At 39.5% G+C, this 14,788-nt stretch overlaps 1 protein-coding gene across 1 annotated transcript in view; it reads left to right on the top strand.

Moving 5' to 3' along the window:
* The window catches only part of ESRP1 (epithelial splicing regulatory protein 1), a gene marked incomplete at both ends in the record, with an annotated part of 30,269 nt that extends 15,481 nt beyond the window's left edge, over positions 1 to 14,788 (top strand). Inside the window, 4 exons of the mRNA XM_084213203.1 lie at positions 1,481 to 1,699; positions 3,604 to 3,802; positions 5,641 to 5,809; positions 14,698 to 14,788. Of these exons, the coding sequence (XP_084069329.1) occupies positions 1,481 to 1,699; positions 3,604 to 3,802; positions 5,641 to 5,809; positions 14,698 to 14,788 (678 nt within the window). The remainder of the gene's footprint in view (positions 1 to 1,480; positions 1,700 to 3,603; positions 3,803 to 5,640; positions 5,810 to 14,697) is intronic.

Raw genomic sequence — 14,788 nt, 5'->3', positions numbered from 1 at the left:
GCTGGCAGTAGAGGAAGCAAGCGATGCTGGGCCTTGACTTGAAAGCTTATTTTAGCTTTTCTCACTCTTGACTCTTGCTGGAATGAGTATTGTATGAATTTCTGTGACTCTGCTCTCTTGAAATGTAAAATCTTATGGTATAGGGATGTTCTCAATCCTATACAGACCTTTGGGATTTTGGCTTCCAATAGCTTTGTAAAATGTGGATGTGGGTCTTGTGCTTTACACTATATATTCTGGATTTGACTAAGTCCAGTGATGACCTGTTCAGGAGTGTTTAGCCACAAATCTTGAGCCAAAAGATTTATCTTTAGTCAATGACACAAAAAAGCAAAGCCTTTTGATGTAGTTGTCCTCTCTAGTGTAATGTATCTGAAGAATTCTACAAATTGTTTTTAAGAGCAGATCTCTGCCATCCTCTGCCAGCACAGGCTACCTAGCAGAGTAGGAGTTTGAAACTGATGAGTCTGACTTAACAGGGTTTGGTGGGCCATTTATTGCAGCTAAGCTGTCAGGGAAGGGAAGGAGAGCTGATCGGACTGTTTTAGTCTGCAAAAATATTTGCAGAGCTTCAGTTGAGGTAAATAACTTCTAGACATGATTCTAAAAGGTATCTGTGATGCAAATTGTAGCCATGTCATTGCATCCAAGAAATTATGCACCTCTGTTCTCCCGAATATGTAAAGATTTCAGTGCTTTGTTTAGAAGGTGAGATTAGTGATTAGAAGGCAGAGCCACAGTACTCACTTGTCATTGCATTTTTCTCAAGTGTTCTCATATGTTTCTTTGTTTAATAAAACCTTCTGATAGCTGTATAAATGCAAATAAATATTAATCTTACTCAGAGAGAGTTCAGGAGTAGTGATTGAATATTCAGGCAACTTTTCACCAGACAGGGTTTTTGCCGTTAAAATTATTGACAAGAAATCTCAAAGTGTGTCACGGGTACTGTGACTCAGTGATGCTCCTAATGTTTCTTGAATGGACTATGGGAGGCACAGTTAGGGATGTGTGGTAGTGAAATGTGTTTCCAGTTCCCAGACTCTCCTAAAGTTTTGCAGAGGAGATATTTTTGGGCAGAAGTGTCATCATGACTCTGTTTTAGGATAGTTTCACAATAAAAATACTGTAGATATACAGGTTTCATATACTAAGATCTCTATGGAGACTTGCATTATCTGTTCAAGTAAATTTCCTAAAACAAAACTGTTTTTCAAGAAAAAAAAAAAACAACAAAATTTTTAAGATAATAGCATGACTATTTATCGTAGAATGACTATAGAAGTCCACTAGATTCTGAGCTTAAACCGCAACACAGTGCTTAGAAATCAGGTATTTTACTGTTAATACTTGTATCTAGCTCATTTGTATCTTAAAATACTGCCCAGAGTGAAAACAGGTGGCATTGGTGTTATGTTTACTCCTTCTAAGTTGAAGAATGAGTAAGAAGGCTTCTGTAATCTGCTTTTGTTTTGCACAGGTGCTGAACAGGTACTCTTCCACACCTCTCATTCCTCTCCCAACGCCTCCAATTCTTCCAGTATTACCTCAACAATTTGTGCCTCCCACTAACATCAGAGACTGCATACGTTTGCGTGGTCTTCCCTATGCTGCTACTATAGAGGACATTCTGGACTTCCTGGGAGAGTTTTCTACAGATATTCGGACCCATGGAGTTCACATGGTACTAAATCACCAGGTTGGTAGGCAACATGTTTATAGCCACTCTGCCAAATGCTTGTATATATGAATACAGTCCTGATGATGATATCCATAGGGTAGCACCTTTGGGACTAGCAGTACTTGTATTAATGTGCCTCCAGCTCTCCTCTAAAAGTGTACTGATGACTTGAACCCTGCTGTGCCAGCTGCTGCATTTTCTGTACAGTGGTTTCTTTCACTGAGACCCATGTGCTGAAAGCTAAGCCAGTCTTGGAGGGGTTGGTGCTCCCAGAATAGCAGCCATGATCCGGAGCTGCGGGAGGCTTGAAGTGAAGAGTCTTGCTCAACAGTGTGCATGATTCCTCTTGTACCTGGTGAGAAGTGCCATCAAAACACAAGTGTGGGCAAAGTTAGCTCTCAAAGGAGTGGTTTGTCCCTGCCTTGCTGAACAATGTGCCACAAGTATATATGAGGACAAATGTGACTGCAGCCTTCTAGAGACAGGAATTCCCATGTCAAAAGTCAGAAGGTTTCCTGTGTTCTTGCTTTCTTTAAACAGTCACAGCTAAGCACCAAGATTAACAGCTCATTGATGTGTATAAAGTGTCACATCTTTGCCATTGTTTTCTGGAAGCAGTTTCTAGGAAAACCTTTTAGACAAAGGTTTGTGCATTCTTGTGATCTTTATCTTTCTATTCTTGTGACTTCAGAGGGAGGAGTCCTATAACTCCAGGGAGATACTCTGAGTGGTTCAATGAAACAAGCTGATTAAAAAAACGTATAAGAATTATGGGTCTAAAATTGTTTTAGCTTAGGCTGAATGTAAACCAAAACTAACAAATACTTCCTGGTCCCAAGTAGGACTTCTTTGTTTAAGGAATATGGGGATGGAGAAGGGACTGCAGTTATTTCAGTACCTGTCTATCTAAAGACATTCCTGTGTCTGTGGAAACTTGACCTAGACAAGGCTAAAAAACTGTAATGAATGTGTAGTGCTGGGAGAGACTAAGAAAAGTGCAAATACTAAAGCACAAGTAATGATTTACAGTCATTTACAGTCGTATCAGCCCTTGACAGCGCTAATGAAAGAACCTGGATGAAGAAATTGGTGTATGCATAAAACCCTAAGGGCTGTCTGCTACTCTTGCCCTGCCCAAAGCTATCAGGCTTTTTTTTTTTCCTCCCCAAATACTGCTTTTGCCTGACTACTAGATTTTTATCTTTCTCAAAGTTCCCAGGTTTCAATCCTTTAATCATAAACTACTGTGTAAAGGATGCTGATAATGTTGTCCCCTCCAAAATGAGGACTGGCCCAGAACTCGAGTTAGAGCCGGCTTCAGATTACTCTCTAGATTTCTACTTCAAATCAGCAGCTGCAGGTGGCTAAAATAACTCCTCCCAGTGGTGTATCCTAGTCATTTACACACGTAAAGATTTTTTTTCCCCTCTTTGCAAGCTCATACCAAATGTTAGGCTAGTTAGTACTCTACTAAAACATCCCAGCCCATGTTGGTCTTCAGAAAATAAAATTTAAAACAAATTGTTTAGCAATGAGCACTTTTATCATGAATTTTAACAATCACAGGTAATAAATGGGGAGTAGATCTTCCAATTCTGCATTCATAGTAAATTTGTAAAAGCAAGTCTCAAAGCACCAAAGTACTACTGAATTACAGTCTCTCCCATAGGTGTCTTTTTTTTCTTTAGATATAGATGTAACAAGTTACAATGGAGCTTTATCAAAACAGGTGAATAAATACAATCAAGTTATCACAAGTGGGAAAAACTTTAGAGAGGAGAGCTTAAACATGCTGATGAGTGCTCAGGATGACTGACTGTACTTGACTTCGGAGAGACTTCTTATAACAGCACAAATTATTGCTATTCTGCTCCTTCATGGAACCTACAGAAACATTTCTTTTTTGTCTGCCTTGTTTGTAGGGACGTCCATCAGGAGATGCTTTCATTCAGATGAAATCTGCAGATCGAGCTTTCCTGGCTGCACAGAAGTGTCATAAGAAGACTATGAAGGACAGATATGTTGAAGTCTTTCAATGTTCTGCTGAAGAGATGAACTTTGTATTAATGGGGGGCACTTTAAATCGAAATGGCTTGTCCCCGCCACCATGTAAGTTACCATGTAAGTTTTGCTTGGGTCTTGCCACTATGCTCTACACTGTGTGTGGGTAGGTATTGGAGCTGCTTTGCTGACTCTTGTCTTGATTCTTGGATAGCATTGTGAGATGAGGGTGTTAAAATAGGGTTTTTAGTCTTAAATCATCACCAGCTTGCAATCATTATTTTTCCCTTTGGTTGTAAATTATTATGACTGAAGAACTACTTTTGTTTTTCCAGTGGCAAATTTTCCCTCCCCTCCCTGAAACTTTAATTGATTGGGGTGAGTGATGATTCTGAAAAGCAATTTCTAAGCCCCACCTGGACCTTAACCTAGGCCTTAAAGAACTGTTTTGTATTTTAACTGACCTGTACTTATATTTTCTTGTCATGGTGAGCATGACTTCCAAAACTTAATTTGAGAAACTGCAGGTAATGCTCCCCTTGGAGACTTGATCATGTGTTCTGCCTTTTGAACTGCAACTGACTGAACTCTTCCTTTGTTTTTTGCTGTTCATATGAAATGGAGGTTGGCTTTGTGGGAGTGAAATACATATGGCTTCTGCCTCAGAGAATTGCAGAATCTGTATTTCCTTTTAAATTTTGATATTTTGATTCTCAGAGCTACTAGGATGAACACTGACTTCTATGCAATATTTTGGTGGAAATACTTAAGGAGCTTAAGGGCTAACTTGCTAAGCATCTGTGCCACATAAATCTGAGCCTATGGCAAAAATAATACTTTGCTTCCAAAATCAGAAACGGCAAGGTAGTCAAGTAGTAGCTTTCTCTGTGTCTCTCTGTGCAAGCTTTTTTTGTTTTGTTATGTTTTGTTGTAGATCTTTTAAGAAATGTCCTCTACATGCTATTCAGAGCTGCCAATACAGCAGCAAACTTCCTTTGGGGTGGTTTCTTTTGAGCGCAAGTAGACCTTCAGCTAATCCTTGGGAGAGTTTTTTCTTTCAACAAAGTATCTTGAGCAGGGGTCAGCAGTAGATAGTCCTGTGTATGATGGCTATTCCAGATGGGTTGGAACCTGAGACCCCCAGGACAGGTTCTTGGGCAGAGTCACCGACTTTTGGAAACACACAGGTCAATGTTCCCGTTTCCAACTACAAATGCCTGTGATGTATTCCTCAGATAAGGCTTTTTGGCCCTGACGTTCCACATTATACAATACAGTGAGATGCTGGCTGTAACTCTGAATAGTAAAATTAAAGGCTTACTTTATCTAAGGCTTTATGTTCACTTCTATGGCAATGGGGAGGAGAAGAGTAAAGCAAAGAAGGAGGGTGAACTGTTGTCAGTGAGGATTCATTTAGGGCCTAACATCTTGTTGAAACAGCACAAAGTACACTTTTGGTTTGTTTTTGTTTGGTTGGTTTTTTTTAATTTAGTGCTAACACTTCAAGCTGCAAAGCCATGACTTTTCTCACTCTGCTGTTGATTAATTAAGGGATAAAATTAACACCAGTACCAGGACGAAAGTGTTCTCTGTTTTGTTGAATGTTAAACAGATCTTTGTCACAGAAACTTACTTCTTACTGTGCAGAAGTCTTGTAGTACTTGAATACAGACTTCATTAAAATCTTAGCCTAGACAAGCAAAACTGACCTGTGTATCAGAAAGGGACCCTATTCCCAGAGCAAGAGATGATTTTTTGTGTATTTTTGACTTTTCTGTAGACTGGAGGCTGAGTGTAACACTTTGTAGTCACACTCACATTGGTGGTCCACATTTCTTTTCTGTGGTGAGCAAGGATGAGAAGGTTCCTGATGTACTGTGGAGTTGTGTGTATGTGTATGTATGTATTAGCTCTGGAATTTCAGAGGCCCTAATCTATTTTCCATTTGCTCCCTGTAGGCCTTTCACCCCCTGCCTACTCCTTTCCAGCTCCTGCTGCAGTTGTGCCAACAGAAGCTGCTCTGTATCAGCCATCCATGCTTCTGAACCCACGAACACTCCAGCCCTCCACAGCCTACTACCCTGCTGGGGCTCAGCTCTTCATGAACTACACAGCTTATTACCCCAGGTAAAGCAGAGGAGAACCCAAGCAACAACGAAGAAGTCTTTTTTTTTTTTTTTCTTTTTTTTTTCCCCCCAGCAAATGCACAAAAGAGCATTGTCTGCTCTGCTAAGGACTTGTGATACCATGAACAGCTTGTTGGTATCTTGTTCAGGAAAACAATTTCAGGAAAACTAGGGATTTTCCAAGTTTTAGGGTATTGCAGGTAGCAATGTTTGGGGGGCAGGGGGACTGGTTAATGTGTTTGTTTGGTTTGTTTTTTTTTTTAACCTAGGACACACAGTTAAGTGAGATATTTTTTTATTATTTTTGCTTCACCTAACATTCCTCTCAAACATACTGGTTTGCTTTGTTATGCCCTCAGTGGGAATTGATATTTGTAGTACTCTTTCCCATGTCCATAAAGAAGCCCTTGGCCCCTCTTTAGAATGGCTGGACTGGGGTCTGCCTTAGCAACTTCTGAAATACTGCCTGTTTGTAACGAAGTAACTTTTGACTTTTGTGATGAAAATTGTTTACTTCTATGACTACATATTGTATTGAATGCATACATAAAGCATACAGAGGTATGTGTTCTTCCTGTCCTCATAACATCTCTCACAAAGGGCTTTTGGTTCTTCTGGATGTATTGGCTACCTGCTACAGAACAAAATCTCTGGATACCTGTTGCCCTCTGCAGTCATGAGGCCTTGGAAGGAGCCATGTTCCCTTTAAGCCATAAACCATTTCTCTGTTAGGAAATCTGCTACACAACTCAAGTTTTTTATCTCTGCAGCAGGGACCAAATAGCTGCTTAGGAAGCTGTTAAGCAATATGAGCACTTCAATACTTGTAAGATAGCAAAGGTTTTCTTATTACTTAACCTATATGTATGTGAAATAACTGTTGTGGTTTTTTATTAAAATGTTTCCTTCACTCATGAGTTACTTTCTATAATGCCTTCAATATGTTTTGTTTATGATATTACCAAACTCAGCCTTGTTAATGTAAGATTAAGAAAAATAAAATTCCAAACTTGCACTGGCAATATAAAACAAGGTTCTCAATAATAGTTCTATATTTGATGAAAACATAGTAGCAGTAATAGTCTGGTTACTGACATGTTTTACTTCTTAAGATAAGAATAGACTGGCCACTGCAGGCTAAACATCAGGCCCTAGTGATTTCTCACTGAGTGGGTTCCCACATGAGTCTCATCGCTGGCTGCTCGGGCTGTGGGCAGGAATGTTGGTCACAGACTGATCAATCCCAAACCCCAAAATATCCTTTTTATATTCTTGTCTAACTGGCAGTTGTTCACTCTTTTTAGGAAACCACATAGCTTCTCTGCCAGTTACAAATACTGCCCTTTTAAAGAAAATAAGGAAAAATTTCTGGTCTCAAGTTGCCTTCTTTGTTGTGGGATTTGCTGTTTAGGTATTGCTTTTCTATCCAGAATGTTTTATCTACAAGTGGTATGTACTCCAATAGATGTAGTGATTCTTTGTAGAGGATGTTTTTGGCTTGTTTTTTGGGGGGTTTGGTTTGTGTTTGGTTTTTTTTTTTTTTTTTTTCTCTCTTCTTCCTTTAATACTTACTGCTTTTCTGGCAAGTTCCTATGCTTTGTCCAGGATGCAAAAAGTAGAGTCCCTTTGAAGTAGCAATCAGAACTCTCCTAAATGTAGCTCTCTGGTTCTGAAGTTTAAGTCAAAAATTATGTGCAACAGGAAAGAATGGGGTATCCTCTGTACTAAGTGTTCCATTTAAAAGCACATCCAGGAAAAATAATATAGAGCTGGTAGGTAATGATCAGACAATGGTTCATAAATCTAACTGGTGAATATTTATGGAAATAAGGAAAACTTCTTTGAGCTGCTGCCAAAAGCTTCTACAACTTTTGTTTTGCAAGGTCAAGTTGCTTTATAATAGTCCAAGTCCATTTTCTGCATAGAAATCAACTTAAGTGGTGGAAAGGAGGGAGACATTGGCTTGGTTTTCAGTACCTATCAGATATCCTGAAACTCTCAGACTTGTCTTAATGCTCTTACAGCTTTGGTGATGAAACCAGTGGTGTAAAGAAATGGATGCCTTCTAAGCTATTAAAATAGCTTTAGTGAACTCCTAATGAAAAGGAGGGAGAGCAAGTAATTCAGGATCTGTCAGTCTTTGATATCACTGTTCAGCTTGTAATTATATCTGGCAACATGTTCTGACAGCAAATCAGTGGTCTTACTCTCTGCCTAGTCTCAAGCTTTTAAGAAAGAACAATAGGATTCATGGGAAGGAGGCGTTTTCCTTTATCTAATCCTAGGTGTAATAGGTGCTGTATGTACATTGGAAATAACTGCACTACTTGGCACTTGCTAACACATCCTATAGAAACTTTTACTGTATACAAACTTGAAAGCTGTTGCTACAGAGTAAACAGTTTTAAAACAAAGTTGAATCTTAGTATATTTATTAAGTTCTGATGCTGTTTTTATCACTTTTAAGCAGTGCCTTCAAAGCCTCAAAAGTATCTGTCAAAATCCATACATGTAGTAATACATTTATGCTTTTTACTTTTTAAAAAAGTATTTTAAATATCGTAGTGGAAAGAGGAGATTCTTACTTGTAGGATTCATAGCCAAAACATGATATGGAAACTGAAACCGTGTGTAGGTTCAAACAAACTGGATAAATTCCATGGCAGGAAATTCATTGTGAGTTAGTGAATACACAGAAACCACACCTGGCTCAGGAAGTCCTTGAACTCAAAATAAGTGGAAGAGCGTTCTTGTGTTCTGTCCCCTATGGTAAATTCTTGTGCTGTTGAACCAAGGTGGGTAAGTAAACCTGTTTGTTCACACCTTTGTGGGACTTGTCTTGAGAGATACAGGTACTACTTGAGAGTGTGGGTCTGTTGCAGTGTGTTTGTCTAATAGTGGCTAAGCTGGGGTTATCTCTCTGTTGGGCCAGTGTGTACAGTTCTCTCCATTGGAGTGGTTTGAGTTAAAAGGCCTTTTTGTGTGATAAAGGTATGATTCTGACACTTGCTGCACAGGGAAATACAGGGTCAAGTCTTAGTGTTCTCATGTCTGCTTATGTCCCTTCCTGCTCTGCATAAGGTATGGGTTTTCTCATTATAACCTTGTAGAAGTGTATACATTATAACCTTGTAGAAGCATATACATGTGCAGCATACATATAGCACTTATATTTATGTATGCATACATGCAGATGTATGTGTAAAAGTACAATGCCCAATCTTAACAATAATCAAGGTTAGAAAAAAAAGTCTTACTTGTTCTCTGTGATGACTCAGATTCTCCATAACGATCAGCAAGGGAAACAAGTGAGTGTTTTCTAACCTTGGTTATTGCTCAGATTCTTATTGAAGCACAATTAAAGTTACAGGGAATTTAAAACTGGCAAACCTAGGAACAAGTGGGCGATACCATTCAGAGCTGCTGCCAGCAGCTTTGTTTACATCTCTCTGTGTCTGGCTAACCAGCATCACTTGACAGAACTGGGTTAGGAAACAACCATATGTGTATTTAGCCTGGGAGCTCTGTCACAGATGGAGAACAGCAGCAGCCAGAAATAAAACCTCTTTTAGTTGTACTCACAGCATCACATCAACACTCTGGAACATATCTCCTAAACTCTTGTGATTTTGTTTTTATTATTATTTTTATGCTAAGTATGTCAGCTTGGATTGCATGAAATCACATCTGCAGTGATGGACTCACTGGATATAAAAGCTTATTGGTGGCTTTTAGTTGCTGTCCAGTAAATGGGAGTTCAAATGTTTTAAATTAAATGTCTGAATTTGGGACTCTTCATTACCTGTCCTTGTTCTGTTGAGCTGCTCTCCATCATGAATTTGTCAAAATAACCTTAACTCTTTAGTTAATGTCACAAATTTGTCACCAGAATGATTGTTTGGGGGGGACACTTAATTATTCACTTTCAAAATAAATGTAACTTGCCATGGATTAGAACAGCAGGGATGCCTTTAACTACTACCATATTTCATTGCATTAGCAGGGAAGACTAATTGTTGCATGCCTCCATAGGCTGTCATTATCCCTTCATTTATAGGTTCTAATTAGTAAAACTGCCATGGTGTGTGAAAGCAGCAGAACATAATGCTCTGATCAACAGCTATCTGGATATCAGGACAGCAAAATTATTTAAATTAAAAACCAAACCAAACAAACCCCACCTTTCTTCAAGGCTGGTACATCTCTTAAAATGTTGTTGCTGGTAGCAGTGTCGAAGTTTTTACTCAGCCCACCATAGAAAATTCTGCCATGGAGACTGGTGGGGACTTCTTCCTTTTGTTAAGATACTCAATGACTTGATTTTCAGGTAGCAGCTCTTATTGTCATCTTCTGACTGTTCCTCTGTTATCTAGTAAAACAACTGGATTTGTATGAGGGATTAATTGTTACAGCAGCATTGTGCAAGCTTGTTGCAGAGATCGGTATGAGTATAGTTTTTCTTTTTGTCTATTTACAACACAGATCAGTGGTGGGAGAGATGATCTGCCTGTTGTGCCTGAAGGCATGTGTGTCATCCATGCAGGTGGCTTTTTAAAACACTTGCAATGGTCTCAGGTTATTCATGGCACCAAGGTACATTGCTGGATGCTTCACTTTACTTAGAAGCAGCCTTCTACGGGGGTGTGTTGGAAGTCCCAGCACTACCCAGGGCAGACTATTGTAGTCTTCTGTGGCAGAGCTCCTGGATCCATTCCCCCTGCTTATTGTTGTCATGCTACCATGGCCTTATCCAGCTGGGAAGTTGATTTCAGGAGGCAGAGTGAGCAGCAGGCTATCGGGTTAAATGTGGGGGAGGTATCTGTATTGAAGGAGCTTTGTTTTCAGGGATAGGTGGAAGGAGGGTTTTCTTCAAGGAGGATGTTTCCATGGATAAAGCTGGGTTGATCTTGGAATAAGACTTCTTGGATTTGAATGCTTTTTTTTTTTTTTTAATTAAAAAAAGTCTGCCTTGTTGAGTATACCATCTGTAATATTCCTCCGTGATTATATAGTCATAGGGATCTAAATGTTTGTTTGATTAACAGGTGACCTGATGGTTTAGTGCTCCTACTTCTGCTATTTGTCAAGTCATACAGCCTTTCTTTAAATGTGGATAAACATTCCAGTTGTGGAACAGGAAAATCATTCTGGCTGTGTAAATACTTCTGCTAGTAACAGGTCTTGTTAGTTTTTGTGAACGAAGTACTGTGTTAAAACTTTCAACTTCGGTGATTATACCACAAAATTTATTATAAACTTTTGCATGAACCACTTCTAAAAAAGCTTTATACTGAAGCTGCATTTCCTCATGGGCTGCTTTCCAGTAGTGAACACTACAGACATTTTGCTGTAAGCTTGTGTATATGTGCACATTATAATCATGTCCCATACCAGCCCAAAGAGTACTTGAAAATCCCTACCAGTTTCTGAAAAGATCTGCTCTTTGCTGAAGTCTGGGATCATCTGTCAAAATTTTTTGACTTTTTCTGAAGGCTCCTTGGTAATGTGCATCCTTTACTTTCTCTGTTCCTCCTGCTGGCTTCAGTCAGAGGATCTCACTTTGAGGTGCTGCAGAGGTGCTCTGGGTCTGCTGAGCTTCCTAGGCCTCGAGAAGAGGAGAAACAACTTAATCTTGAAAACTAATGGATAAGTCTGACAAGTTCTTTCACTGCTAGTGCTCCTCTGGGTATTAGAGTAAGGGATATGAAGTAAGACTAACTTGCAATCAGGACCTGTCTTACAGTCCTGAAATTCATAGAAGCTAATCAGTAGCTTGATGAAAGGATATTGTCAGTATCTGTCACAAAGCAGACAATTGTTAATATACTTCACAAACAAAAAACTTTAAGGGCTACAGATAAAAAAAGTGAAAGGAAAAATAGGGATAGAAAATCTGCAGGGAGAGAGTTGAAACCTCTAGATGGTGTCTATGCACATATTTGTTTCTATGTGCAAATAGTGCTGGGTATGTTTGTGGTTCTCCTGATGGACCTGCAAGATACTTGGCAGAGATCTGAAAAGCTGCTTGGTTATGTATTCTGACTGCTCCCAACTCACACCCACTTGTAATATAAACCACAGCTTCCTTCTGGATATTGGTATCTGTTAAGCAAATGTATAATGGAAAAACTTGTTAGAAAATCAGGAGAGACAGTGAACCTCAATGTTTCCACCTAATATTGTAGTGATGAATATTTGGGATCCCTTGAGGTGTATAAATGCTGCTTGAATGCCAATATCAACCTTTAGAACATGTTAAAACTTGTTCTTGCATCCAAAACTGATTTCTGAAACTTAATTGTTTTATTTTGAGATTCTTTGGAGAATACAACAATCTCAGAAATACTGATTGGAAAAAATCCAATCTGCCTGTTGATGAGATTCAAGAAGAGAGATCAGTTCATAAGGAAAAAAGGTTTGCATTGGGAAATGCTTCATATCATATTTGATTTCAAGAACTAAACAGATGTAAAAAGAGTTCAAGCTCTTGCACTGCATTATTGTATAGTGGTAAACACCTAAGAACAACTGTAGAAATTCTGTCTGGCTTGATGTAAAACATGCAAGTCTTTGTTCCTTGTTTGATTAGAGAATATAGGCTGGAATACTTGTATGCCTGCCTAGACACTTTTCACTATGTTTTCATGTGTCTTCTGTTGACTTCTTTTCCATCTGGAGGCATGACCACTCTAAGTCACTTGCGGCTGTTCCTCTGGGAGGTTGTCACCCCTCAGACTGGGTGAACATAGAATTGTCTGGGAACAGTCCATATGTTATCTTCTCTTAGGGAGTCAGAGCAGGTAGCACCCTTAGCCTTTGAGAAAGGCTATGAAAGACCTGAAAAAGAATATCAAAGTTTCTAACATCTACAGATTGACTATTTTGGGCATAAGAAAATATTTTTCTTTATTACTCCTGAATAAATTATATTATTGGGGCATTAATATTGCTTTAAAACAAGACAAGCCTGTCCCTTTGTGGCACTAACCTTTAACATCTGGCAGTTGCCATTGACCATAAAAGATGCTGTGTCTGAACAATCCATGAAACATAAGTAAATGGAAGCAAATGCTGCCTTGCTGGCAGCTGGGAGGAGCTCCATCCCCAGATGAATTTGGCAGATACTGACCTGGAGCTTGCATTCAAACTGTGGATGGGCATATCTGCCATGGATTCATATCCTTCTTCTATAGCTACATTTTTTAAAAAAGGTTGGAGACAGCATGTAATGGCTATAAGTTCTAAAGCTGAATGGTGCACTGGTGGGGAAAACTTATTTTTGGCTTCATTAGTGTCATAAGCTGACCCCTGGGTATTATGTTTGAGAATCTGAGTACTACAAAGGTGTATTGACTGTGGTAGTTTTTTAGGGATTAGTATGACTACTAATGTAACAGAAAAGGCATGCAGGAAATGATTAGTGGGAAGTGTTGTGATAAGTTTGTATGAAGATGGTTCTCTACAGCATAGTCTTACCTTCCTTCAGCTGTCTTTTCTGATAATAGCCTCAAAATTGACAAAAATGATTATAAGTGTTGTCCTTGGCACCAGACTTCTCTGCTATCTAGTAGAACCACCAGTGAAGATGTTGTCACAAAGGTACCCAGGAAGGCAGTTGTGGGGATAACAAGCAGTTATGGGGATATAAGCAGTTCCTGTGGAAAAAGGAAAAGCAGTTTTCTTTCTAGACATGAACAGCTGTTCCCTGTAGAAGCAGCAGTGTTAAACCTCAGTCAATTTCATTCACTTCCTGAAACACCTTGAAGAGGTTTCTCTGCAGGGAGGCTATAAGCATCTATATATTGTGTCCAGGAATGGCTTGGCTGCTGATTTACTTGTTACCTGCTGTGATGAAACTCTTCCCTTCCATACTCTGCTGCATAAAGATGACTCAGGGCTTTGCAAATAATGGGAACTCAGTGAGGTCAAGATTGAAAACTGGTGAGGACATATGTTTGGGGTCAAATGTGCCTACTGGACTTGGAAGCTACAGAGGCACTCAAGAAGATGAGCTTTAATTTAGGGAGGTGCAATATAGGCTAACACTGCAGGACTCATGTGGAGAGAGGACTCCTCCAACAAGGCATCTTAGGACAGTAACCTTTGGGCTAAAATTAGTCTTCATGAATACCAGCGTAGCTAAGGATTGAAACACCAATGTAAGGACACAAAGGGAAGACTGATAGAGCCCAATAGAAATTTCTTCATGATATTTTCATAGCCTTGGGCTGGGAGCACAGAAGTGGAGGTCATCAGAGCTACCTCTCTACTGTGGTTTGGAGAGGTTATCCAGGTCTAAGGAATAGCATTGAAATAGCAATGGAAGTCCTTGATGCCATGCTCAGGAGATTAAGCAAAATTATTGAGGTAGCTTTGAGCAAGTATGAGCTCTTGGAGCAGTGAGTTCTTAATTTTTTTTTCCTACTTTCATAAAACTGAGTAAATAGGAGAAGCCAGTGACATCCTTCAGTATTAGCACAACTTTAGGGGTGAGTGGTCTATGCAAATCTGTTTAGTAGTGAGCATATTAGCTTTTCCTTCAGAGACTTTGGGCATGTGTGGCTGTGCAGGAGGTGTTTGCCTCCAGGGACACTCTTGAGGTCAGTCAGTTGGGGCTGCCAGAGTCTGGGAACAGTGGTCTTCAACAAGATCCTGTGTGTACCCATCTGTTGTGCTGTTAGGGAAAGTTGATTACCCCAGTATTGTTTCTGTTGTTGAATTTACTCTTATTGTTATGGTGGTGGGAGCATTATGAATGTCTAATTCTGCAGCCTGAACTTCAGTATCTGCCCAGCCCTTTAAGGAAGGTTAAGGTTGCACAGCCAGCTGCTGGCTCTTTTCTGCACTAGTTTGGCTTCTGATTGCTTCCATCTTAACTTGTGCTTGTAGTATGCAGCAGAGGATGGACTTGTACACACAAATGATGTGGCCAGGACAGTGTCCAAAGAATGGATTTGCATTTAAAGGTCCCAGCAGTTAG

Source organism: Fringilla coelebs, assembly GCF_963513975.1.
Source record: "Fringilla coelebs genome assembly, chromosome: 1".
Classification (NCBI taxonomy): Eukaryota; Metazoa; Chordata; class Aves; order Passeriformes; family Fringillidae; genus Fringilla; species Fringilla coelebs.
This window is presented reverse-complemented; position numbering and strand designations above follow the sequence as displayed.